General features: G+C 57.2%; 3 protein-coding genes across 3 annotated transcripts in view; 1 reads left to right on the forward strand and 2 right to left on the reverse strand.

Moving 5' to 3' along the window:
- The window catches only part of IFT172 (intraflagellar transport 172), a 40,491-nt gene extending 33,207 nt beyond the window's left edge, over positions 1–7,284 (forward strand). Inside the window, exons 41-48 of the mRNA XM_065630577.1 lie at positions 434–544; positions 1,306–1,425; positions 2,802–2,897; positions 4,505–4,564; positions 5,506–5,604; positions 5,868–6,021; positions 6,806–6,897; positions 7,134–7,284. Of these exons, the coding sequence (XP_065486649.1) occupies positions 434–544; positions 1,306–1,425; positions 2,802–2,897; positions 4,505–4,564; positions 5,506–5,604; positions 5,868–6,021; positions 6,806–6,897; positions 7,134–7,223 (822 nt within the window). The 3' untranslated portion in view covers positions 7,224–7,284. The remainder of the gene's footprint in view (positions 1–433; positions 545–1,305; positions 1,426–2,801; positions 2,898–4,504; positions 4,565–5,505; positions 5,605–5,867; positions 6,022–6,805; positions 6,898–7,133) is intronic.
- A 286-nt stretch (positions 7,285–7,570) lies between these two features.
- KRTCAP3 (keratinocyte associated protein 3) lies at positions 7,571–10,077 on the reverse strand. Its single transcript, XM_065632375.1, has 5 exons — positions 9,856–10,077; positions 9,716–9,775; positions 8,882–9,082; positions 8,511–8,645; positions 7,571–8,268 (listed from the first exon to the last, which is right to left on the reverse strand). Exons 1-5 carry the CDS (start codon positions 10,063–10,065, stop codon positions 8,185–8,187), a joined length of 690 nt encoding a protein of 229 aa, XP_065488447.1. The 5' UTR covers positions 10,066–10,077; the 3' UTR covers positions 7,571–8,184.
- Positions 10,078–10,678: 601 nt separating this feature from the next.
- Positions 10,679–25,511, reverse strand: part of NRBP1 (nuclear receptor binding protein 1) — a 34,238-nt gene continuing 19,405 nt past the window's right edge. The window contains exons 8-18 of the mRNA XM_065630858.1: positions 16,636–16,719; positions 16,320–16,378; positions 15,131–15,229; positions 14,930–15,062; positions 14,586–14,688; positions 12,035–12,085; positions 11,796–11,931; positions 11,668–11,721; positions 11,259–11,322; positions 11,136–11,191; positions 10,679–10,959 (exon numbers count right to left, since the gene is read on the reverse strand). Of these exons, the coding sequence (XP_065486930.1) occupies positions 10,861–10,959; positions 11,136–11,191; positions 11,259–11,322; positions 11,668–11,721; positions 11,796–11,931; positions 12,035–12,085; positions 14,586–14,688; positions 14,930–15,062; positions 15,131–15,229; positions 16,320–16,378; positions 16,636–16,719 (938 nt within the window). The 3' untranslated portion in view covers positions 10,679–10,860. The remainder of the gene's footprint in view (positions 10,960–11,135; positions 11,192–11,258; positions 11,323–11,667; positions 11,722–11,795; positions 11,932–12,034; positions 12,086–14,585; positions 14,689–14,929; positions 15,063–15,130; positions 15,230–16,319; positions 16,379–16,635; positions 16,720–25,511) is intronic.

Raw genomic sequence — 25,511 nt, forward strand, 5'->3', positions numbered from 1 at the left:
TGAGCTGCCAGGGTGCCGTGATCTGCTCCGTGAGTTGGGTCCAGACCAGCGCCGGGCTTGCCCAGTGTTCAGCATGTCCAAGCCACTTCAGCCCTGCTGGGGGTTGTTCCAGAGGCTCCTCAGTTGGAGAGCTCAGTGCAATCTCCTGGCAGATTCTGCACGGGGAAGGAACAGGGGGATTGAGTATTTGTGGTTTTGAGCACCTTAACGACCAAAACCAGAATAAAAGGAGCTGTGTTTGGCTCTCCGAGAGCCCTGGCTGCAGGAGCATTCTTCCCCGTTTCCCCGCGTTGTCCTGTAGCACCATCGCGACCAGCCATCTGCAGCCGTGTGCTCCAGGCGCCCACAGCAGAACTGCCGTCCCTCCGCCTGCGCTTGGCTTCTGCTGATTCCCCGTCTGGCTCCCTCAAGATTTCTCTCCTTTTTGTTGCAGAATTTCAACATTTACAGGCGTCTCTTCATGGAGATGGTGAATGCACCTGGCATGAACTGTGCCGAGGCCTATTCCAGCTGGGCCGATCTGCGTGATGTTCTCTTCCACCTGGTGAGTGTGCCCCGTGGCCACCGCTGCCTGTTGAACTCCAACATGTGGTGCTCCTGGCAGTGGAGAAAGCAGAAACAGTCTCCAGCCAGGTGACACAAGCAAGGGGAAACGGGAAAATGTCCACAGTGTGGACAGCAGAACAGCAAGATATCGTGAAGTGGGCATGGCTGGGCAAGAGGAGTCAGGGAAGAAGATGACCCTGCACTTGAGGCCAAATCCTTGAAGTGGGTCTGGACACGGGCTCGCTGTGTCACTGCTGCGTAGGAGCCTGTGACGACGTGCCCACTTTTCATCCTACTCTCACATTTGACAGCTTGGGTGGCGCAAGAACCCGGGGAAAGCACAGAACGACTGAGCCTGCAGAATGAGTCCTCTCATCTCCCCAGAGATGCCTAGAGGCTTCTGCTCGTGCTTTCCTGTTCCAAAATACCTCAGCCAGAGCCCGTGATCGCCTCTTCTCTGGTTCTGTCCCATAAATACCCACTTCTGGCACAAACAAAATCCACAAATGGCCCTTTGTCTATCCAAATTCACCACTGCTTCAGTGCTCTCTGTTGCTGCAGCGCTGTTGGCTCTGCCCTTCTCCCCCAGCCTTGTCCCTCAGCTCTCTGTAGGACCCAGAGCACCCAAGGCCCAGCCCTTCTCTAGCGTGCCTGGATATTTCAGATCCATCTCTGTCCCACGTCTTCCCTGGACTCAAGTGGATGAAGAATGCCCTTGTGCTCTCATGTTCTCAGTTACTTTCCTTTTCTCTTCTTCAGTGTGAAAACTTGGTAAAGTCAAGTGAGGCAAACACTCCAGCACATGAAGATTTTGAAACGATGCTGCTGATCTCTCACTACTGTGCCACCCGCTCCGCTGCTCAGGGCGTGAAGCAGCTGGTAAGGGCTTTGAAGTTCCTTTGCCAGGTGCCCACCTGAGTGCAGAACCCTGTGGGCTGTGCAGGTTCAGGACTATCCACGGTTCACTATTCCAGTTCATGGATCACTTAAACATTGTGGATGCATGAGAATGGGACTGTAATGGTCAGGGAGCCCACCACTAGCAGGTGGAACTGAAGATAGTCTTCTCTGACCCCTTGTTGTGGGACCTGCCCCCAGCCACTGAGACTGAGATGTAAACCAGTGGGAAGCTGATCCATGTGCTCAGGGTGACTTGTGAGAGCAAAGGCACCAGTAGGAATTTAGGGATTGCAGGAAACTCTGCTTCCTCTGCAGCTGTCCTGGGCTGTGGGAGCTGCTGAGCTTCACACATGGTCTGGAGAGCAGACTGGCTTTGTGCAGGGCCTTGGGGGCTCAAGGGCCTGGGTGCTTGGCATCGCACGAGGCTTTGGCAGATACTGGACCTGTGTGCTGGGCTTCTCAGGGGCTCTGGGAGCTCAGGGGCTGGGTACTGCCCCTCACAAGGCACGGAGTACTTCTGAGTCTTACGTGCACTGGGATTTGTTCTGGCCCATGATACATAGCAGAGTCCCTGCTGAAGTCTTGATCCGTAGGGGATTGTGGAATTGTGATAGAGCTCGGTATGAGGTGGGCCTGGAGCTGTGACAGAGCAGGTTGGGGGTCCAGACACACTTCATCCAGAAAGACCCACACACCCAGAAAAACCTGCGCTGACCCACACGATTGTGGAATGTTGAGGTGCTGGCTGTTTGGGACTCTGACGGAGGGGTGGCCTTCCCGGTTCTGATGTGATGAGAACCTGTCTGGCAGGCGGAGAAGTGAAGTCTCTCTTGAATTCCTCACCCCCACTCAAAAATTCCTGTGTGATCAAATACAAGAAGGAACTTAACTGTGAGTGGGACTGAACACTGAACAGGTTTGTGGGGAGGCTGGAGCGTCTCCATCCCTTGAGATACTTGAAACATGATCAGACATGTTCCTGAACAAGCTGCTGCAGCTGACTCTGCTTTGGACCTTTGAACTGGGGTGTGTGGCTGGGCCGGGGATCACCAGAGATCCCTCCAACCTCAGCTGTTCTGTGACTCAAATGGTGGGAGTTTGGGTGTGGCTCCTAGTGAAACAGTAAGGTTTATAAAGCAGAAGATCTTCATCTTCAGGTGACAGCCCTCCTGTGTGTTCACACAGTCACGGTGCTTATGGTCAGGACTGGGGTTTTTAACCTTTGTAACATGTTGGGAATATGAGGGTGCAGAGTTGCTGTTGTGGGTCTGCAGCAGTATGAGCTCATGAGATCCCTTCTGACCCAACTTTTTCTGTGCTGACTGTTGTGGCTTTTCTGTCCCCTGTGTCTCCAGGACACCGTGGCCGCCAAGCTGTCCATCGCCCTTCTGCGCCACACCGAGCTGCTCCCTGCAGACAAGGCTTTCTATGAAGCCGGGACAGCTGCCAAGGTAAGAGCTTCTGCCACCCGGGCAGCTGAGGAGGTGGAGGACCAAGCACGCAGGAACACGCAGCTTCATCTTCCCCATCCTCCCCTGGCTGCGCTGGGGCACCAGCAGCCAGACACTGGGGCACCAGCAGCAGACACTGGGACACCAGCAGCAGACACTGGGGCACCAGCAGCAGACACTGGGCCACCAGCAGCCAGACACTGGGGCACCAGCAGCCAGACACTGGGGCACCAGCAGCAGACACTGGGACACCAGCAGCAGGCACTGGGACACCAGCAGCAGGCACTGGGACACCAGCAGCAGACACTGGGGCACCAGCAGCCAGACACTGGGGCACCAGCAGCCGACACTGGGACACCAGCAGCAGGCACTGGGGCACCAGCAGCAGACACTGGGACACCAGCAGCCAGACACTGGGACACCAGCAGCCAGACACTGGGGCACCAGCAGCAGACACTGGGGCACCAGCAGCAGGCACTGGGGCACCAGCAGCAGACACTGGGACACCAGCAGCCAGACACTGGGGCACCAGCAGCAGACACTGGGACACCAGCAGCCAGACACTGGGACACCAGCAGCAGACACTGGGACACCAGCAGCAGACACTGGGACACCAGCAGCCAGACACTGGGGCACCAGCAGCCAGACACTGGGACACCAGCAGCAGGCACTGGGGCACCAGCAGCAGGCACTGGGACACCAGCAGCAGGCACTGGGGCACCAGCAGCAGGCACTGGGGCACCAGCAGCCAGATGCTGGGGCACCAGCAGCAGACACTGGGATACCAGCAGCCAGACACTGGGACACCAGCAGCAGACACCGGGGCACCAGCAGCCAGACACTGGGGCACCAGCAGCAGACACTGGGACACCAGCAGCAGACACTGGGATACCAGCAGCCAGACACTGGGACACCAGCAGCAGACACCGGGGCACCAGCAGCCAGACGCTGGGGCACCAGCAGCAGACACTGGGACACCAGCAGCCAGACACTGGGGCACCAGCAGCCAGACACTGGGACACCAGCAGCAGACACCAGGGCACCAGCAGCCAGACGCTGGGGCACCAGCAGCAGACACTGGGATACCAGCAGCCAGACACAGGCACTGGAGGCCTCTCAAACAGCTTCCAGCCTCTGTGTTTGTCATGGCACAGCAGTGGGTGGTGGGAGCGCAGACCTGAGCGGGCAAGGGGACACGACCTGCAGACCCGGGGACAGACCAGAGGCCACGTTACATTGCACGGCGCTGTTAGTGTGGATGCAAGATGCCCTGGTCTGCCTTTCTCTGGGTCCCTGAGTGTCACCTTGTTCCTGGTGACAGGCTCTGCTGCCTGCCCGTTCGCAGGGACACAGCAGCGTGTTCTCACCAGTGCCTGACTCCATCCTGCAGACCAGCCTGCGGCTGGTGGGCTGGTTGTCCTGGGGCTGCCTGTGGAGCAGTGCTTAGGGACGGTGAGCTGGGATGGGCACTCTCCTCCTCTACCTGTGCTGCAAGCGGGACGTTGTGGCACAAGCGAAGCTGCGTCCTTTCCAGCCATTGCTCAGGCAGGAGTTGTGGCTGCGGAGATAAGCTGCCTGGTCTCACCTGGGATTCCTCTCTGTCCTAGGCAGTCAACTGGGAGAGCATGGCGTTCATCTTCCTGAACCGCTTCCTGGACCTCTCGGATGTGCGTACCGTCTGCTGGGGAGGGTGGCCGATGGTGCAGGGACGGGGCTGCAGGGCCATGCCAGACCCTCCGCCGGGCCATGGCGCCCTGAGGCTCCAGCGGGTTTGCTGCCCGGTGTGTGCACAGCGCTGGGAACCCCGCACGAGCTGGGAGAGCACTGACCATGCAGGGCACCTGAGCACCCTGACTGTGTCACTCTGTCCAGTGCCACCAGGCGTGAGCCATGACGGTGTCACTCTGTCCAGTGCCACTGTGTGAGCCCTGACTGTGTCACTCTGTGCAGTGCCACCGCGCGTGAGCCGTGACCGTGTCACTCTGTCCAGTGCCACCGCGCGTGAGCCCTGACCGTGTCACTCTGTCCAGTGCCACCGCGCGTGAGCCGTGACCGTGTCACTCTGTCCAGTGCCACCGCGCGTGAGCCGTGACTGTGTCACTCTGTCCAGTGCCACCGCGCGTGCACGTGGCAGCAAAGAGCAAGTTGACCTGACAGTTGAGGCCCGGGGTCTTCCTGCTGCAAGTGCCGTTCCAGCTGTCAGGGTTGTTCCGAAGGAGGGAGAATTACCTGCAGGTGACTGGCTCAGTGCTGTAGCCACTGTGGTACGCGAGTCCCTGTGCCTGTCAGCTCCTTGAGTAGCAGGTGGGTCAGCAGAAAACACCAAACCCCATGAAGCTGACAGACATTACGGTACCCGTCTTCCAAGTGCTGTCAGCAGCTCCTGGGGAAAAAAAAAAGCTTCTCATTTCATGTTTCCCCTCTTTGAGGCCACCTGACAAGTTCGGGCAGTACAGTGTTTCAGGGGCACACCGCCTCTGACCCCACAGAGGATGGGCACAAATGCCACCTCCCGGGAGGGACCTGACAGCGATGCCTCTGCAACGTTGCTTGTGCTGTCAGCTCAAGGACAGCATTGCCCACTGCTCCACCACTTCTCCTTTCTCAGGCCATCGACGAGGGGAACCTGGATTCTCTGGACCACTCAGATTTCCAGAACACAGACATTCCCTTTGAAGTGCCACTTCCCGCCAAACAGCACGTGCCTGTGAGTGTCATCTGAACCGTGAGCAGGGACTGGGGCAGGGTGGGACAGCAGGCAGAGTGGAACTGTCCTCAGCATGGCCCTGTGCAAACACACACCTGCACCTTCTCGTGCTCCCCTCTCAATACACATGTGTGCTTGTGCACACGCGTACGCTCACAAACACACAGATGTGTCCTGTGCACACGTGTGTCCCGCACCGCGGGCAGCAGCCGGGCAGTGGCACGGCAGGTGGTGTCAGGAGCGCCCTGTGCTCTGCCCCGCAGGAGGAGAAGCGGGAGGAGGTGAGGGACTGGGTGCTCACCATGTCCATGGACCAGCGGCTGGAGCAGGTGCTGCCGCGGGATGAGCGGGACACGTACGAAGCCTCGCTGGTGGCAGCAAACACGGGGGCACGCTGCCTGCCCTGTGTGCTCACGGGTGAGGACGGGCAGCTCACGGGAGCACGGGGGGCCGTGCAGGGAGTGAAGATGTGGTTCTAGGGGGTCTGGGAGGGAGTTTGGGCTGTGCTGTAGGAGTGGGGGGTCTGTGTGGCTGTTGGACCAGTTCTGGTGAGATGGAAGGACCCGTTTTTTCAGTGGGAGTGACTGAGCACTGGAGCAGGCTGCACAGGAGTGGTGGCATCTCTGTACTTGGAGATCATTGAAATCCATCTAGGACACGGTCCTGGGCAACCGGCTGTGGCCCTGCCTGAGCAGGGAGTGGTCGGACCGTATCGACCTCGGAGGTCCCGTCCAACCTCCACCATCCTGTGTTTCTATGGGTCTGCGGCCGTTCAGTCTCGCACAGCCCTGCCCAGCACTGACACACGTGCAGTGCCTGGCCCTGCTTTGTGTCCCCCTGCCAAAGCTGTCTGTCCTGGCAAGTGCTGTCCCCCCACATGCAGTTGTCAGGCAGTGGGAGATTGTGCTGCAGGACATAAAGCAGAGCAGAGAAGGGAACGGGGTAGATGGGCCCCAGCAAGAGGGCTCTGGCTCCAAAGGCGAGGAGGGGCTGCTATTGTGTGACACACTTCGGTGTTCTTGCTGGAGGGGCAGGCCGTCATTTCCCTTGATCCCACCACTGTGGGCACCCCCTTCCTCACCCGGGTCTCTGGGAGCCCCTCGCTGCCCACGGGAGCAGCCCCAGCCAGCCGGCCAGGAGAGGGCAGGGACGAGGGGCTGCGGGGGTCTCCGCTTGTTTCTGAGGGTCACGGTGCCACCAGGGTACCCTGTGCTCCGGAACAAGATCGAGTTCAAGCGGCCAGGCCGAGAAGCCAACAAGGACACGTGGAACAAGTTCCTGATGGCTGTCAAGGTGAGCCAGGCGCGCTGTGGGGCAGGGAGATGGGCTGGGGCTGTTCAACCCCTTGTGCTGCGATGGAACGTTGTCTTGCTGGGTGCAGACACACTGAACCGGGGTGGTGTACCCCCGCTGTGCTGCAGGGCAGGATTAACGCCCTGGGAGCTGGGGCAGAGCCAGCGGTGGCTGCGCAGCTCTGTGAGCCCCGGGGGTGGCCCTGCCCCCTCACCACTGCCTCTCTCATTCTGCAGACATCCCACAGCCCTGCATGCCAAGACGTGCTCAAGTTCCTCAGCCAGTGGTGCGGGGGACTGCCCAGCACCAGCTTCTCCTTCCAGTGAGCTGGACTGTGGCAGCTTTCAGTCCTTTCTTCAGCACCCACCACTTCCACCCCAATAAACGTTTCTCAACTCTGCTGCGCTCCTGTTTGGCAAGGGACGCCAGGTCCAGGCATGTGTGTAGCTCCCAAGGCACGGGACCATAACCCTGTCTGCTGGCATCTCTTGGCGTCAGCCGAGCCGTGCTAAACAGGTGCCTCGTCCGGCTGGGTGACCGTCACACTGGGACCACGTATTCATCCACATCCCAGACCCTGGTGCGCGGCAAGTGTGGAGACGGGCTGACGCACCAGCCGCACCCTCCTTCCATCAGTGGCTGCACCCTGGGGGGCCACTTCCAGCAGCCAGTGTGAAATTGAAAAGTTTATTTACTCAGGGAACCAACAGAGGCTGACAACAAAGGGGTTCTTCACCTTCCTCTCCTTGGCCTGAGCACAGGCATGGAAAGCTGACCCTGCTCTGCAGCAGGGCCACAGGACCCCGGCCAGCCTGGCTGTGTCCTCACTGCACGCACAAGAGTGACGGAGCCTTTACTGGGCCATCATGGGCCTTGTGGCTTGGGGAGAGAAAGGGAGAGCGTCTGGGCCCCGCGGCACCTCTGGGCTAAGGCTCCCAGGTGACCCCGGGCAGTGTGTCTGGAACCTGCAGCGTTTGTCCCAGGCGGGGTGGTGGGCCTGGGGGGGCACGCACAACGGCACCTCCCCGCCACAGCTCCCCGTGGGGCAGGAGCGCGGTGCGGGCGCCGCGTCACCTCGCTGGCCCCAGCACTCCTGCAGCGTCACCTGGGAGGGAGAGGGCGCGAGCGCAGGGTGTGCGGCAGGGACGGGCACACGCTGATCCCCCGGCAGCAGCTGTAGCATGTGCTTGGGAAGAGACGTTCTGGGGGGCTGGTGTGGGCAGGGCCGCTCCTGGCAGCAGCTGCTGCCCCTCCTGTCCCCAGGCGCAGCTGCGCTCACCTCAGCAGCTAGACGCGAGCGTCAGCACGCCCGGCCAGGAGCTGCTGCATCTCACGCCGTGGCGCCTCCTGCACTGTGCTTGGCCCGACCAGCTAGAGGGAAAACAAAAGAGGCAGGGCTGCAACTACCCAAAATGAAGGGGTGCCAGTCTGTCACCACAGCTGGATAGAAGCGGTACAAACTTGACGCTCCCCTATATCCCCCATCCCACTGCTGCACAGCCTGCTTGCGTGAGAACGAGGGCCCAGCAGCACCCAGCACCTTCAAAATGCCGCAAAACGGCGGCAATGGTGGGACAGAGGCAGCGAGACCCGTCCAGACTGATGGCACGTACCTGCTCTTTGTCGTAGCTGCGTGCGCAGGGCCCGATGCCCCGCAAGATCAGGGCCACCAAGCAGCACCTGCCCGACAGCACAGCCTCGGTGACCGCCAGCAGCAAGGAGGGGAACCAGAGCGCCAGGGCTGTGTCCTGCGGAGCAGAGGGTCGGAGCTCCCTCACGGATCGTGGTTCACCGCGCCCAGGCTGCCCGCGCACGGCTGAGCGGCTGTGGGGGCAATGGGGGAGAGGAGAGGGAAGAAGGGAGCAGGAGAGTGAGAGGAAGAGAGCGCGGGCAAAAGAGAGAGGGGACGAGAGAGAAGAAAAACGAGAAGGAAGCAGAGACTAGAAGAGGAAGGGAGGAGCGTGTGGTGGCCCCGGACACTCACGTAGATGCGCGTGGTGTTGAAAGGACAGTCGTTGGTCGCTATGGCCATGCGGGCGTCTGCGGGCAGCGCCGCGCTGTTGCAGCCCCTGACGAGGTGCGTGCCGCGGCTGTGCATGGTGAGCGCGATGGCCAGCGCCAGGCCCACGCTGCACGCTGTGGACAGGAGGCAGTTCAGCAGGGATGCGCTGAGCAGGGTCCAGTGCTGCGGGCAGCGAGGAGAACGCGTGAGAGCGGGGCTGGGCAGACGGGGGCAGTGCCGGGCCGGGCACAGCGCACACCCCCCCTGCGATACCGGGGTGCTGGGAGCCCCACAGGTGTTCACACTGAGCGAGCACATGCAGCCTCCTGCCCCTTCGAGCGTGGCCCAGACCTGCACTCCGATGAGGCTTCTGCACCGTTCGCATCCTTCATCCCCCGGTGAGCCCAGAGCCACCGGACACCCCCGTCCCACGGGCTCGGCTCCCCCAAGCGCCAGGACCGCCCAGCGGCCTCGCCGCCCGCAGCCCCAGTGTGAGCCCGCCGCGGGATGCCCGGCCCCGGCCGCAGCTTCACCCACCGGCTGAAGCGTTTCTGCCCCGGGCCGGTGCCCGGTGCCCGCGCTGCTGCTCCCCCACCCGGTGCTGCCCCCGGGCCGCGCCAGCGCAGCGGGCGGCGCCGAAACGCCGCGAACCGCGAGGCGGAAGGAGCGGCCGGGGACAAGGTCCAGGGGAGCGGCTGCCGCGGGGACCGGCTGCCGGGGGGACCGGGCCCTGCCGCGGGGACCGGCTGCCGCGGGGACCGGGCCTTGCCGCGGCCCCCGGCCCGCCCGGCTGCCCCCCCGCGGCCCCGCACTCACCAGGGCTGCCCGGGACAGGTTGTGCGACACCAGGATGGCGACGATGCCCACGGCGATGCTCTGCGGGGAGAGACCGCGCTCGACTCGCGTCTCCGCAGGGCCGGACCCCCCCGCGGCCCGCCCCGCGCCCCCCGGCTCACCAGCAGCCCGGAGCCCACGGACACCACGTTGGCCGCCGCGTACTCGGGGGTGACGGCGCGGCGGGCGCCGGCCACGTGTCGCAGCACCGAGCCGTGCACGATGGCGCCCAGCACCAGGCTGCCGTGGCCCAGCACGATCAGCCCCAGCCCGCAGCGCATCAGCCGCCGCGGCTCCGCCAGCGGCCCCGCGGCCCCGCGGCCCCCGGCCATGGCCGCCGCACCGAGCCCGCCCGCCGCGGCACCGCCCCCCGGGGCAGGGCAGCCCGGCCCGGCCCGCCCCCGCCCGGAAAGAGGCAGCACTCGCGTATTTACAAAACAGTTTATTAAAAATAGGAAATGATAGAAATGAGATGCAGGAGCGGCGCCACCCCCGCGGGCTCCCCCCGCCGCGCAGCCCCCGGTGCCCGCAGAGCCGCGCCGGGAGCGGCCGGGACCCGCGCCCGCACCGCCGGTGCGAAACCAGTAAACAAAGTGCAGCCGAGCAGCGGAGGCAGCGAAGCGGCGGGCAGGGCCGGGAGCCCGGCCACCGGCTGCCCCTGCCGCGAGGGGAGGGACCGGAGCCAGAGGCAGGTGCAGAGTGGGGTGCAGAGAGGATGCAGGGTTAAGGGCGTGCCCCTGCTTACCTTTAAATTAAAAAAAAAAAAAAAAAAGAAAAAAGAAAAAAAAAGAAAAAAAGTCTGTGCTGTGCAAAAGACACTTTGTACAATTCAAACAGAACAAACTCCATGCACATGAATGAATGGGGCTATGGAACACCCCAAGCCAGGACCCGGCTCCCCGGCACCACCTGGCAAAATCCCAACAAAAACAGGGCTGGAAATAATACTGATGCACAAAGTCCCCTTTAATAGGCGGGCGGGAGGATTGTCGCTGAGCCCAGCCACGGCACATGCAGGACAAGCTTCCAAGCACTGCAGCTGGGGGCTTGCGGATGCCCGACACTGATGGACATACAGGAGGGGGCGCGGGCAGCAAAGCCGCGCTGGCCGCCTGGAGCCGAGGCTGCTAAGAGGAGACAGTGACGGCCGTCAGGGCTCCGTTCCGGGTATAGTAGAACTTGCTGAAAGCCTCTTCAAGTAAACAGGTAAGTCTGCTCTGGTCAGCCTGGGAAGAGGAGCTGCAGTGAGGGGCAGGCCCAGCCTGTGCAAAGCTTGGCTCAAAGAGCTTGGCTCAAGCCTGCCAGGGCACATGGGCAGGGCACGTCTCGTTCCTCCTGCCTCCCCAGCTGACAAGGAGTGATCTGTGTAAACCATTTACTGGTGACCTGTATCCCTGCTCACCTCACTGATGAACCCCAGCTGCACCAGCTCGGCTGCCAGCTCCTGGATGTTGTCATCTGCAACACAGGGAGGGGTGTAAGTCCTGGTCTGAGCGCACCAGAGCAGGGGAGGAAAGGTACTTACTGGGCTGCAGGTCACAGCTCAAGTGTCGATTCAACTTGTCTTCCAGTTTCAGCAGCAGCGTTAACTGCAAGGTAGAGAAGTTCTCATGAGGGACTGCACGGTGGCCACAGACACCCAGGAGCACCCCCAGAAATCCCCATCAGGACGGGAACTCCCCTGCTCAGAGCCCCCGGGAGCCACACGCAGCTCCACTCCAAACCATGGCCCGCAGCACTGTCCTGCACAGGAACCCCAGATCGTGGGGGGCTGAGAACACGTGCTACAGGCCAGGTCAGCCATAGGATCTGGCTTTGGGCCTCAGAAACAGCAGCAGTGGCAGCAGAGAGGGCAGCAGGGGGGCAGCAGCACATCAGCTCCACGCAGCTGCCCCAGCACAGCCCGTGCAGCACGCCCAGGCAGATTAACGTACGTGGTGCTTCACTCCCTCCTCCACCGACTCGATGTTGCACTGCATCAGCACCACCTGCAAGAGAGGCAGGAAGCCTGTGAGCGCCGTGCGGCCGCCCGGAGGAGCAGGACAGAGCTCCCCTCCCTCACCTTGCGGGTCTCCACCTCGGCGGGCTCTGGGGTCGGAGTTTTCACCGATGGCGGAGCGATGGGAGATTTCACCACTACCTGCTGGGGCTGCTGGGGCCGCGGCATCCCAAATGCTGTGAGCGGGTAGATACCGTTCCTACAAGAAAGGAGCAGGGCCTGAGGTTGAGCTTCTCGGAAATTTTTGCAGTCTCATACGCAATATAAGTTTCCCTTCCAAAAAACCAAGACAAAACTCTTACCTTACATCCTCCAGGAACTTGTCCAGCTCCAATGCTGGAGATTGTGAGAAGCTGGGGAAAAAAAAAAAAAAAAAGTACTAAAGTGAGAAGTCATCTAACATAACCATCCACTCGAGTCTCTTTGGGTGCAATTTCAAATCCCCACGTCCTAGACTGTGTCGGTGGGCAGGATAAGCACGGACAGAGGCAGCCAAGGGTGAGACAGGCTCCGGTCTTCCTCTTGCAGGAAGCAACTGTTCATAGAAGTGAAGGATGAGGCAACATTTTAATTACAGCAGAACAGGTATCACCTCCCTGGTGAGAGTTGTCCAGCGCACATCATTATTTGGAAGCCAGCCCACACCACCATGTTTCCAGCAAGGTTTCCAAAGAGACGTCACAACAAACCCACGCAGCCCGGGCCCATCTCAGAGCAGCAAAGACACGGGAAGGCAACAACCTCTGCAGCAGCTGATGTGCAGTGTGACCAACCACACCGCTCCAGTCCAGAAACTAGAAACTACCCCTCGGGATCTAATGTTCTGCCCAAGTTTTCTCACGGGAGTTCAGGACCCTTTTGTTCTCTGTCATTTCTTTCCCAGATGGCTCATTCAGTGTGGTGGTTTAACACAATGTCTCAGACAAAGTCTTCTCACCAATTTGTTTTTAGTTCCCTGGCCTCTAATTCACCGAACACCTTCCTTGCTGGCAGTGGAGGGGGATGAGCAGCACTGACCACCCTCCCCTTTGTGCCATAACTTGTATCTCTGCTGCTCTTCCTCTTTCTCAGCCTCAAGAACACACAGTTCCTGCGTGTGGTGACAGTTCCCAGCCCCTTCGCGAAGTCAGCTCTGATCTGCACCAGGACTGCTCAAAGGTCACCACTCGTACATCGCACAGGTAACGTCTTCCGACACCGCACTCAACCTCTGTGACCTCCTGTCCTGTCATCTGCACCCTGACATCACATCTGCTCTTGTCTGCAGCACAGCAGCGCGTTCACAACGAGCTGGAAACCATCTTTTCCTGTGGTGTTGCTTCTCAGCCGGAGCAGCAGTTCTTTCTCTAAAGCTGTACTTGCCTTTTGCACGGCACAGGGGGTCAGTGACACCACAACCATCCACAGCGAGGGGCTCATTTCTTCCTGGTTCTGACTCACATGGAGACACAGGTTCTCCGACCTTACTAATTCCCCAGTAAAACACTTTCCTCCCCATCTCAGTCAGTTCAGCTTTTTAGCGTCCACTTGACCACGGCTTCTTTCGGACTGGTTGCAACGGCAGCCTTGAACTGCCAGTATTCCCCAGTCTTAGGGCTGCTTGGAAGAGTTCCAGAGGTCAGCGACAAGCTGCCGAGTCCTGCCGCGACCCCCGAGCGCTTTGCCGTTCCACAGATCTGTGTGAGCTGCGCGTCTGCCTCGTTCCCCAGCCCGCTCTCCAGCCCTTTCCAACACACACCACCTCTGTTCTTCCCCATCCTCCAGGACACTAGTAGTTTTCAGTGAAAATTTAATGTTTTTCTAGCAGCTCAGTTTGCATGGCACTCTGATGAGCCATCTGGAAACGATGCTCTCTGACATTTCACATCATTCCTGTGCTTTCTTTTCCCTTTCCCAGCACCTCTGAGGTGCCGCACCACCACAAAGCAGGTGCCAGGCTGGCCCGTGCCAGACAGACAATCCTCTACAGCCTGAAGTCCAATCTGTGTAAAGAATCTCTCCTGCACAGCTTTGGCTATTTACTCTCTATCCTCCATTTTGAACCTTTAACTAACAAAAAACATTCCAAAGGGAATTCAAGACTATTATTTATTAGCACTACGAAGTGAGAATGTCAGTTTTCAGAAGGTCGGTGTGGCTCAGAGAGCTTCTCAAAGGAATGGTGCTTTTTAACTTGTCATCTTGATCACTTTTGTTCAGCATGAGCACCCCAGAACGCTGGGCTGCCCTGGAAGCACTCCGGCTTCCTCTGGAAATACAGTATCCACATCTTATAGGTGTTTCCACTAACCCCTCAACTAGCCGAGTTTCGTTATCGTTGTCACTCTCATTGCTCCATACGCACCATGGTCACTTAGGGAGCCACCTCCACAGCTGCAGTGGCAGCTGCGTGTTCCCAGTCGCTGCCCAAACCAGCCTTTCCCTTCGCGTGTTGTAGAATGAGCTGCCCCACGGATAAAGCCCTGAAGAACCCTTTCTCCAACACGCTGGACACCGTGTGACCAGCCTGTGGTTGGTCTGAGTCGCTTCCCCAGACTGTTCAGCCAGGTTTTGCTAAGGATGTTCCAGCCCAGGGTTGACTCCCCAACCCTCCATCTGGGGAGCATCCCACCTCAGCTGGATGGAATCTGTTCACAGACCACGGGTGCAAGGTCTTCCACCCAGGAGTTACCCTCCACAGGACTCTGTGTGTCCAGAGGGCGACTGCTCCTTCACCAGCAGCACCAACAGCTGCCTTTCGTTCCCCAGTTGGTGGTGGAACACCAAGGCAAACGTGAAGAGCCCTTCATGCTCACTCCAGTGCCCTGGCATCTGCTCCACGTGCACCCAGCAGCCCCTCCACGGGGTACTCACATCATCTTGACTCCTTCCCTGTCCTCGTGATTGATCTCTGCCAGCACTGCACTCATGTCAAGGTTTTTGGTCATTTCTTCTAAAGCATTTTCAGGAATCATATCTATTAAAAAAAAAAAATAGACCTGAACAACCGCAATTCCTTTCCAATCTACGAGAAGCAACAAAACCCCAGGTGCTCTATGCCGTGCAGCCCCCGTGCCGCCAGAGCAGGCGGGGCACCGCGTGGCCCCGCGCTCTGCAGCCCCGGGCCCGCCTGCGCAGAGCAGCACGACGGCCTTGGCCGCGCTGACAATCACAAAGCTCTGCAGAACGCGCGACGTGGCACCAGGCTCCACACTCACGCTGATGCCCAACGATGCAGTGAGCAGCCAGCAGCTTCAGCGATGGCACCTCGAACAACGCCTGATGAAAGAGCAGCTCCCGGGCAGTGGGACGCTTGCTGGGGTCCTGTTCGAGACACTTCTGGATGAACTCCTGAAAAACAACTGCATGAGACTGTGTGTGACGCCAACACGTCTGCAGGGCGCCGGCCCGTCCCTCACCCTCTGCAAGGCGTCCTCCAGCAGCTGGATGGCACTGTTAATGGCCTCTTGCGGCACGTACGACGACTCCCCATTGCCCTGGATCTCTAGCACCGCCATCTGCAAACACAAAGCAGCGTGTCAGACGTCACAGAGTGACTGACCATGCTGAACGGAGCTCAGAGCACTGCCAGGCTGAGATCACCACAGCCATGCTGCCTGGTGCTGTTTAAGGTCACGGTCTGTGGGCGTGGAGAACGACTGCCTCATTACAATAGCTCGTTTCTGTTATCCCAACAGATTGCCAGGGAGACCTGAGAATGGCGCCAGCGTCACCTCAGACAGCATCTCCAATTTGAACCTCATGATCCATTGGCTCATACTTCTCTTGGTAATTACATCCCCTAACGAAGCAGTAACTGGATGACTACCCAGAGCCCAGCAGTCCCTCGCGGCCGTACGACCAGCTCTGTGTCACAGACAGACAAGCAGGCACACAACACCAACCAGAACCATCCAGCCCACACATACACCAATTCCCAGCAAGGAAGGGCTGGCAAGATTCCACAGAATGTCTTAGGATTCAGATCAGGTTTTGCTTCCTACAACTTGTGTTTCCACAGTTCCCTTCCTGTTTCACCTATGGGATGTGCAGCACAGGTTCTGAATTATTTCTGTTGGCTCTTTCTGACAACCCTTCCCATAAAACACTCCTACCAGCAGCTCCTATTTCTAGACCTGGGCCTGCTGATCACAAGGGCAGAGAAACCACAAAGCTGCTGAGATCAGGTATGTCAGACCTGCACCTGACCGCAACCAGCACCTGTGTCAGTGGGGCAGGCTGGCCCGGAGGAGCTGGGGACTGCGCCTGTCCCCTCCTGCAGGTACCACAGGAAGAAGAGGGAGTTCTGTTCCCCATGGACTGCTTGCAGTAGTGACTGTTCCACCAGCCAACGGGTCAGACTTCAGAACTGGCCATGACTTGCAGAGTAATGAATTTTACATCAGGAATTTCAGGAAGAACTGTTACTGAGCTATTTACTTCTTGGTGAAGCACGCAGGGGAGCCTCGATACGGATCCTCCAGAGCTCCGAGAACAAAACGCACTTGTCACCAGGCTGACCCCCTGTAACCACAGCATCTCCACAGAGCCACCTCCCTCTCTCCAGCTCGTTCTCTCTGCCCCACAGCCAAAGCGTTCCACACTCACCTCCAGGGCACACATCCCAAAGGAGTAAATGTCCACGGCAGTGGTGACGTTGGCAACCTCTGTAACACAGAAATAACGCTGTTATCAGCCCATCCCTGCGCCCAGCAGCACCGCAGGACCACCTGTAGATCAGGCTGTGATAACCCCGCAGCCTCCTCTCCCTCCTCTGCTATCAAGAGACAGAGGAGTTGGAGCATTTAAACAGGCAAATAACTCAAAACTGTCAATGGGATCTCTCTCATGAGCCTGTAGTTGAGAACAAGATGCAGAAAAGCTTGGAAGCGTTAGCAAGGCCAACAAAGCAGCTGCACCGTACCTCCATATTCTGGGGCAAAGAAGTGCAGGTTCTTCTGCTCCTCACGACAGGTCTTCACATGGTTGTTAATTGTGTCTGGTGCCACTAGAAGAAAGTCACAAACATTTAGGATGCAGGAAGCTGTAGCCCACCCCCGGCCAGAGCCCAGGGAACGGCAGCTCCAGGGCCCCGGGTGCCCAGAGGGCAGCAGCCGCGCTGTCGGCCCCACACCAGCCCCCCGCCACCTGCCCTCACGTTTCCCTGTCGCTTCCTTGGCTGCAGACGGACTAAGACAGCTCCGCGCTATCTGCAAGAGCAAACCTGGAGACCACAGCTCCTGCTGAATGGGACGACAAGCTGGGCAGACTCCTGCTGAAGTGCAAGTTCTCAAGCACCCAACTTAAATCAGACCTACGGTGCCTGTCGCAAGCAACTCAACTGTAACAGAAGCCCTGGAACAGCCAGAGGTGCCAAGATCACGGCAATTAGTCACCCCCACAGGGCTCTGGGAGAGGGACAGACCTACGGGGCAGCTCTTCCACACACCAGCAGGGCACCGGTGCCAAACGCCTCCAAACACCAAGCCAAGCTGCTTAACAAGGAGAGACGAGCACCCTGGGCGCAGAGCGGCCACAGCGACCCCATGAACCCCCAGTGACCGACACCACAAAGATCTGGGCATCCCCGAGGCCTGGGCTGTAACACAGCCACAGGATCCCGCTGACTCCAGACATGTTTGTCCCTATCTACAAGAACTATTACTTTGCACAGTTTTTGCAGAATGGGGTATTTAAGACTTCAGAAACCCTTCTGCTCCAAAGTCTGATTTATTTATTTTTTTTCAGGGAGTACTGGAGGCCTTTGTGCAGCATGCAGTAGGCACGAGCCATCAAACAGGTGTTTTGTGAACCCTGCTGACCCGAACATCCATTGCACACATGACAGCTCCTGACCACCACGAACTAACTAGACAGTCTGGGGATTTAAAATAAGACTTATAAATTAAGTCTTCTATTTGTTCTGCCCTTCTTATCAGTACAATGGATTGGAAGAGTGAACAGGAACCCAAGGACCATCTTAGGCTGCACAGTCTGCACAGCCGAGGTCCAGCACCCACCCGGGACACGGGCGCAGCGGCACTGCCCGGTGGGGTCGGGGCCCCGGGGAGGGCCGGGGGTCCCAGGGGATCCCAGGGGGTCCCAGGGACAGGCACCGTGCCCACAGCGGTGCAGGGATCCAGCACATCCCACCGGAGCTGCACCGACATCTGCAGGCAGGAACCCCGGCACGGAGCTGTCCCCGACAACACCGTCCTGCCAAGCGCAGAGCAGAACCAGACCAACACAAAGACATCTTTAAAACCATGTTTTGTTTAGCTTCATTTTCCAACGCGTCTATAAATACTGTTAGTACCGTGTGTTGGATGGCAGGGCCAGTTCGATACCCAGCCACTCCATCCTCTGCTGCTGGGCCCCATTTAAGAACAGGGAAGAGGCAACAATCGATCCCCAAACGGATTATCAACAGAAACCCCAGCCAGCGATGTAACACGGGCACTGCCACACCAGAAAGGCAAGGACAGTGGATCCTGGCCCAAACTCTACACGACTGTCTCTGTGGCTGTCTCTATCTATCTACATGTCTGTGTCTCACTAAGGACGTGGCAAGGAGCTGCTCTGCCCCCGTCCTGCGGCGCCCGAGCAGCGGCGTGTCTGGCCGGAGCTGGGCCTGCCCTGTCCGTGGAACTGCCAGCTCACATACACTAAGGCAGCTTTGAGTTTGCGGTTGTGGGTCACCTGGGGACCTGTCCCCTCCGATATTCCGGTCCCTGTGCCTCCCAGGTTCCAGAGTCCTGGAATTCCTCAATGTGCATTTCTGTGGCTGTTGCAGAGCCTGGCTCTGCAGCTGGGTTTGACGAGCCACACACGGCAGCCTTTTCCTGCTCTATCAGCTCGTATCACAGCTCACATCAGCGTGGCTGGAAGCCACGCACGTAACCTCGCTGGTACTGCCCAGCTGAGGCAAAGCCGCAGCAGAGCGGTGGCGTAAGACACCGGATTCCCCCCTGCACAGCCGGGGGCTCTCGGACACACAGCTGTTCCACCAGCAGCAACCTGCCCTTGGACTCGGCTCTGAAAAACTCTCTGCCAGCATTTTAAACGAGGCAGACAGAAGTGCCATTACACCTCGTGACAGTATTTCAGAATCCGGGATAAGAAACCTTGGGTTTGGTCTGGTGTGGTCACTACTATAGGTCCATCACCCTGGTGTGCAAGTCACTTAGAACTGACAGAGGTTTGCCAGGAGCTTTGCCTGAGCGCAGATTTTAAAACAAACTCTTAACTGTACAGATAAGAACACACACTTTAAGGTATCTCTGACACGAGCTCTTCTAACCGATTCACACACAGTTGCCATCCACTGCTGTGTCTAGTGACGACTCTTCACTCTGTGAACACTCAGATGCATGAAGGTGAAGGACGGTCTGTTAAACACAACGAACAGCGAAGGTCAAAAAGGAAAGTCAGGTCACCAACATTAACAACAAATGCCTTTCTCAGCCACAGAGAAGAAAACAGCAAAGGGCAGACTACAGACACAGCACCGCAGGACTGATCAGTTTGGTAGCAAATGAGAAAACATGAATTTTAGAAAAGGACTCAGCCAAATACAGTGTCTGTGCGCGGCAGATGATACAAAGAGATGTGAAGCACAGAAGAAGGTAGTAGGACAAGCAACTTGGCTTTCGCAAGCTGAGCTCAGCCTGACAATAAGGGCATAAAGAGAAATAACCAGCACTGCTAGAGGAACACGCAGAGCTGGCTGGACTTCTCAAAGCCTCAAGGACGTGCTGGAGCAAATAGCTCCCCAGGGTAAGCACCAGCTCATCGGAGTGCCCGTCAGTCATCAGGAGTGCCAGCCCAGAGCACGCTTGGGGTGTCACTTCCCCGCCGTCACCAGCAGCAGGTTTTAGCAGAGACATCCGGTCCCACAGAGACTGGCTCTTTCAAATACTATGTACTGCAGAAAACATTTTGCTCTTGTCCTGTGTCCATTTGACACTCGCCTTTGTTCTACATCCAACACATCCAGCAACGGAACTGACGTGTCTGACTGCATGCATTCCATGGCAGTGGGAAGTGTGAGCAGGCAGAGCGGGACACGCCAGACCGCAGACACGGAACAGCCCGAGAGGACCTGCCAGATGAGCACTTGCCAATCCTGGCTGCATGCAGGCTCTTAAGCAGGGACTTAGGAGCTTATCAGCACTTCATCTGAAATAGTTCATGATAAAAACAACTTCCTTCCGAACAAATTGTGTAAATAGATTTGAACTCTGCACACAAAACCAAGGTCCGAGTTCTAGGCCAGAGGAATGAAGGTCATGACCAGGCAGACCCCGGCTTGGGCTGTGTCCTTGGACTGTACGGAGATCAGAAGATGAAGGGGCAGCGGGACTGCTGTTCTGGCTCAGGTCTTTCACAGCCAAATCGGCAGGGCACTGATTAACTGCAACAGCCTCACATTGCAGCGCAAGAGTTACCTGCAGCCAGAAAAACACGACAAGACGTTCACTGAAATGCTGTGGACCAGGCTGGTCTAGGGGAATCCTCCACTTCCAGAAGAAAGACGTACGCTGAAAAACAAAGCCCTCAGAAACGTAACTATGAAAATTAAGTTTCAAGCAGCACTGCTTAACAGAAATTGGGACCAAACCAGTATAAAAACAACTAGGGTTCATAAGTTTTAGCACTGCAAGCTCAACTTCCCTCAGTTTCAGATCTCACACCTCTGATGACCACTGTTTCACAATACACCAAAGTGAAGCTGCACAAACGACCTTGGAAGACTTAACGAACAGAAAAGCCGTCCCCTGACAGCAGAAGCGGAGTGGAAACCCTGCTTGTCCCACACGCCTCAGGGCCCGGATCACAGACCTGCCCGGGCTGGAGGGACACACGGACACGGCGCAGCCCCTGCTCACACCTCAGGGCTCGGATCACAGACCTGCCCGGGCTGGAGGGACACACGGACACGGCGCAGCCCCTGCTCACACCTCAGGGCTCGGATCACAGACCTGCCCGGGCTGGAGGGACACACGGACACGGCGCAGCCCCTGCTCACACCTCAGGGCTCGGATCACAGACCTGCCCGGGCTGGAGGGACACACGGACACGGCGCAGCCCCCGCTCACGCGGGTCACCAGGACTGTGTGGCTCAGTGTGGGGCATCCCCGTGGACGGACACTCCACAGCCTCTCTGCGCAGCCTGTGCCAGGGTTTGAAAACCCTCACATCGCCTCTTGCCCTGTCAGCGGGCGCTACAGAGAAGAGACCAGCTCTCTCCTCTTTGTTCTCTCCCACCAGAGAGAATTTCAAATAAATGGAGATTTTTGTGTCAGCCAGGGCCCTACTCTAATTAACAGAGGACCAGCATTTTCCTTACCCTTCCTATTGCCGTTCACTTGCAGAATCTTTGCTTCCTGCCCTTCACGCATCCCTGCCAGATCCAACTGCTGTGGCTTTCCTAACTTATCCATGGACAGCATCTCTATATTCCTCCTGCGTCAACCACCTCTGCTGCTACAGAAAAGTTTTCACATAAAATTCCAAATAAAACTTTTCAGCAATTAGGGAGAATGCTAAGCGTCCCACCCTTTAATGTAACGCACTCACTAGTTTGTATTCAAGGGATCTTTCAAGAACTGGCACAAAGGAGCCTTTAAAACGCTGATGTTCTGCATGCCTTCAACCAAAGGAACCCAAAAGGAGCAGACACACACAACTGCTGTGCTAACACTTCAGTGGGTAAAGACATGTCCCCTGACACATCCTGGAAACCCACAGAAAGGCAGAGAAAAAACACAATCCAGAAAAGCTTAAGCAGCAGGCGCCTTCAATGCAACACAAGAAGAATAGATTTGACCACAGAAAAGGCAAGTTCTCATAACCTGGAGCACTAGACTGGGAAACTGAAACCTTTTTAGAAAGTCCTATTTAATGGAAGTCTAGAAGATAGTTGTTTTTCTGGTGTTTTCATGAATGACTCGACTCGCCGCAGCACAAAGGAGGGACACCGAGCAAGGAAGGCAACCACATGAGGCAAGAGCCAGCTCGAACCTTCTGCAAAATAACAACCAGAGTTTATTACCATCACGGCACAGCAGGAGCTGAATCTGCTAAGTGTGCATTCCACTTGGGGACTTTGCAACAAGGCGAAAACCACCAATTCTTACCACTAATTCTGACTTTAAAACAAAGAAACAAACAAACAACACCCTCCCCCAAAAGCACCCCCTAAATGATAACACATGCAGGCGTCAGCTGCAATTTCAGAAGCTAACCACAGCAATTCGCAGCCCCTGATTGTCACTCACAGGGGTGTGCTCACCAAACCCAAGGCAGGTCTCCGAGATCAGAAGAGCAGCTACATCATGAGATGCCTGTCAATTTACTACACTTAGAAATTAAACTCATGCTGTTCCACCCAGTTTGTTCAACGGTTTCTCAAGAACAATCCGAATGTGAAGAATCTTCACTTTGTGACAGGCTTTTACATCCCTGGGAGTCTCCAAAACACCACAGACCAAGGTGAGACAAAGCCTAAAAAAACCTCAAAAGAAGAAACCTGTATAGTGCTTCGGACTCCTAAAGCATTCTAGGCAAACAAGTTCCTCGCCGAAGTCCTTGTGTGCCAGACGTCACTGCCAGCAGCACCGGCGGCCAGAGACAAACCCTCTCCTTCGCTGCACAGTCAGCCTGAGCTTGGCCAAGGTTCTAAGCAGCTGAAACTGTTCGGCTTGGTGGAGAACGTCCTTGACTCTACACATAAAACTGTGCGGCTAGAAGCTAAACTACATAAATTCACATTAAATCTTCCTAAATGAATGCCAACGGGGTGGAAAAGTTCTCCATTTTTCTGACAGATTTTCCTATGCCCACTGATTTCAACTATCCAGTGTTTTTTATCTAAACCACACTTGCCTCAGTTAAAAAAAAAAAAAGCCAGATCCAAGATACCCTAGTAGTCCCTATTTTATTTCTGCATCACCCACTAAGTGTCTCAGGTGTCTGTTAAGGATATGAAAACCAGCATGACAGGTCTTTAAACATCAGGTAACACAATCCAAGAGAGTGAAGTAACGACCACGGTCAGATCAGCTATAAAGCATGTCACTCACAGCCTCGTCAGCTCAACACTCATGCTAAACAGGAGCCTTATACCCCATAGTTAGTGTTTGCAAACCCAAATCACTGTTTGAGATCCAAGGATTAAACCATTTCCAGCTTCCATAGGAACAGTACAAATTAAAACAAGTTCTCAAGAAACCAGCCACAAAAGCTTGGTGTTTCAAGGCCGGGCGGTGCTGTTCCAGCATGTTCCTCAGCCTGCAGACCAGCACTGCCTGCGGCCCTTCTCCCGCCCCGACGTGATTTCTGAGCTCGCCAGCCTCCAGCTGGTGCCAGCAGTGACCGACCCGCGCGGAGGCCGGGGCTGCCCCGTGTTGCTGCCTGGGGCTGGTTCCTGGGCCAGGCCGTGGCTGCTGGAGCACCACCTCAGCTCCACCTGCCACGCGGGACGGTCGCCTGCCACCTGGCAGCCCTGGTGACCAGACCGTCCCCAAGGAGCTCTGCCCTCCCTGCGCCACGAGCGCCGACTGCAGCTTCGCCCCCGCTCCTGCAAACCCCAGGGCAACACTGAGCCTTTCCCTGCCCACCACTCCCAGCTGCTGGGTTCCCAACTCAGCAGAAACAAACTCTAACCCTGACAGCAAAAAATAAAATAAATCATTATTTAAAATGTAAATGCAGTGTTCCACTGAATTGCACTACAAACCGCAGCACTCAAATCCTTCTCTAGCCCCCACCAGCCCAACTCCCTCCTCATATCCACAACTTTCCCCAAAACCAGAGCTTGGTCTGGGGAAACATGCTCATTTGGGAAGGACGTGTCTCTGGCCATCAGGAGCCAGACATAGGCACCAAAACATTCATCTCAAAAATGGAACATCTAAGGAGTTAAAACTACAAGCAAGCAATGGGACAGCCAAGCACAAAGCAGAGTCTAGAGTCTAGTCCCGGTTTGTGCCCAGCCCAGCAGAGCAGCAGGAACGAGCCTGACGAGCTGGGCGGTTTGCTGGGAAGAGCTCGGAGCGACGCGTCTGCTCGGCCGGGCGTGCGGGAGGCAGCGTGCATGGGGGACAGACGGACGGGCACGGGGGACAGACGGACGGGAGCACGCAGCGGGGTTCGGGGCAGCGTCCCTCTCTGTAAGGCTGCAGCTGGGAGCACACGAGCAGCTTATCCCAGCACAGAGCACCACCTACACCAAAACATACCAGCCTTACAGCAAGGGAACACCGTGTAAATCAATTAGAGAGAGCATGTGTGTTTGTGTGTGTTACAAATACAGATACACACACACATATATATAGAAAAATATATATATACACACACACAAAATAATGTACATTACATATACAGTGGTAGTCACATCACAGGAGCGGAGAAGTTTGCTCACCATTAGCAAATATCCTATGAAAGACTGTTGGTAACAGAGCAGCCCGTGAGCGGGAAGTAAAACAAGATAAAGACAATGAGTTGGTGAAACAGCAAGCGCTTCACAGCAACAGACAGCGAGGTCAGAACCACGGCAAAACACGGGCGAGACGGAGAACCTGGCCCTGCCTCCAGCCACCTTTTAAAAACAAATTTACGCAGGGAGCACTAGTGTTTCTAACTGAGAACCAGACCGGGCAAGGGAGACAAGACATCTCTGACCAAGTAGGAGATTACAGCCAACCCGGAGGCTCAGCAGCTGGAAATGCTGTTCTTTGTGCGGGTGCTCTGCAGCCGCTCAGCACCCTGTCAGCAGCAGAACCCACGCTGACATCCCTGGACACATCACTGAACAGCAGACTTAATACCGAGTAACACTGGGTCTCCTGGCACCTTGGCCTGGAACTGAAAAGAGACTCTGGACAGGCTGCAATTAAACACATAGTGAATCCTGGAGGTCAGGTCTGATGAAGACAGGAACGCAGCTGCACCAGCTGAGCCCTGGAGGCACGACTGGGAAACCCGTCACCCCACGGAGCTTCCTGTGCTCTGCTGAACCCCCACCCAGAGCGTGGCCGCGTCCTGGGGCACCAGAGACGTTACAGGACACCCCACGGAGCTTCCCGTGCTCTGCTGAACCCCCAGCCAGAGCATGGCCATGTCCTGGGGCACCAAGAGACGTTACAGGACACCCCACGGAGCTTCCCGTGCTCTGCTGAACCCCCAGCCAGAGCGTGGCCATGTCCTGGGGCACCAGAGACATTACAGGACACCCCACGGAGCTTCCCGTGCTCTGCTGAACCCCCAGCCAGAGCATGGCCATGTCCTGGGGCACCAGAGACGTTACAGGACACCCCACGGAGCTTCCCGTGCTCTGCTGAACCCCCAGCCAGAGCATGGCCATGTCCTGGGGCACCAGAGACGTTACAGGACACCCCACGGAGCTTCCCGTGCTCTGCTGAACCCCCACCCAGCACGTGGCCGCGTCCCGGGGCACCAGAGGTGTTACAGGACACCCCAGTCTGAGGCCTCAGTTCTGCTGGGGTGCTCCAAGAGCTGCCCAAAAGGATTTTAATTCAAGCCCATCACCTCTTTCCACCTGTGACTGGTTCTTACACTCCCAATGAGAATTACAAGAAACATCTCCCAACGTTGCTTAATGCAAGCAAGAGCAGCATCAAACACCCTGTCTGAACACAGCGGCCCCCTCACACCCAGAGCACCCTCAACCTGCGCAGTAGAACACCTCACACCTGTGCCCTGCGCAGGCCACTAGTTACACAACACAGATATGCAGAGAATAACAGGATGGTTGGTGTTGCAGGGCCCTCCCCAGCT

This window comes from Caloenas nicobarica, chromosome 3 (genome assembly GCF_036013445.1).
Source record: "Caloenas nicobarica isolate bCalNic1 chromosome 3, bCalNic1.hap1, whole genome shotgun sequence".
In the NCBI taxonomy this organism is placed as follows: domain Eukaryota; kingdom Metazoa; phylum Chordata; class Aves; order Columbiformes; family Columbidae; genus Caloenas; species Caloenas nicobarica.

Coding starts and splice junctions, on each gene's coding strand:
- KRTCAP3 (XM_065632375.1), bottom strand. CDS start 10,065: ATGGCCGGGGGCCGCGGGGCCGCGGGGCCGCTGGCGGAGCCGCGGCGG. Junction 9,776..9,855: donor CCGTGGGCTCCGGGCTGCTG/GTGAGCCGGGGG, acceptor CTCTCCCCGCAG/AGCATCGCCGTGGGCATCGT. Junction 8,646..8,881: donor TCAACACCACGCGCATCTAC/GTGAGTGTCCGG, acceptor TCTGCTCCGCAG/GACACAGCCCTGGCGCTCTG.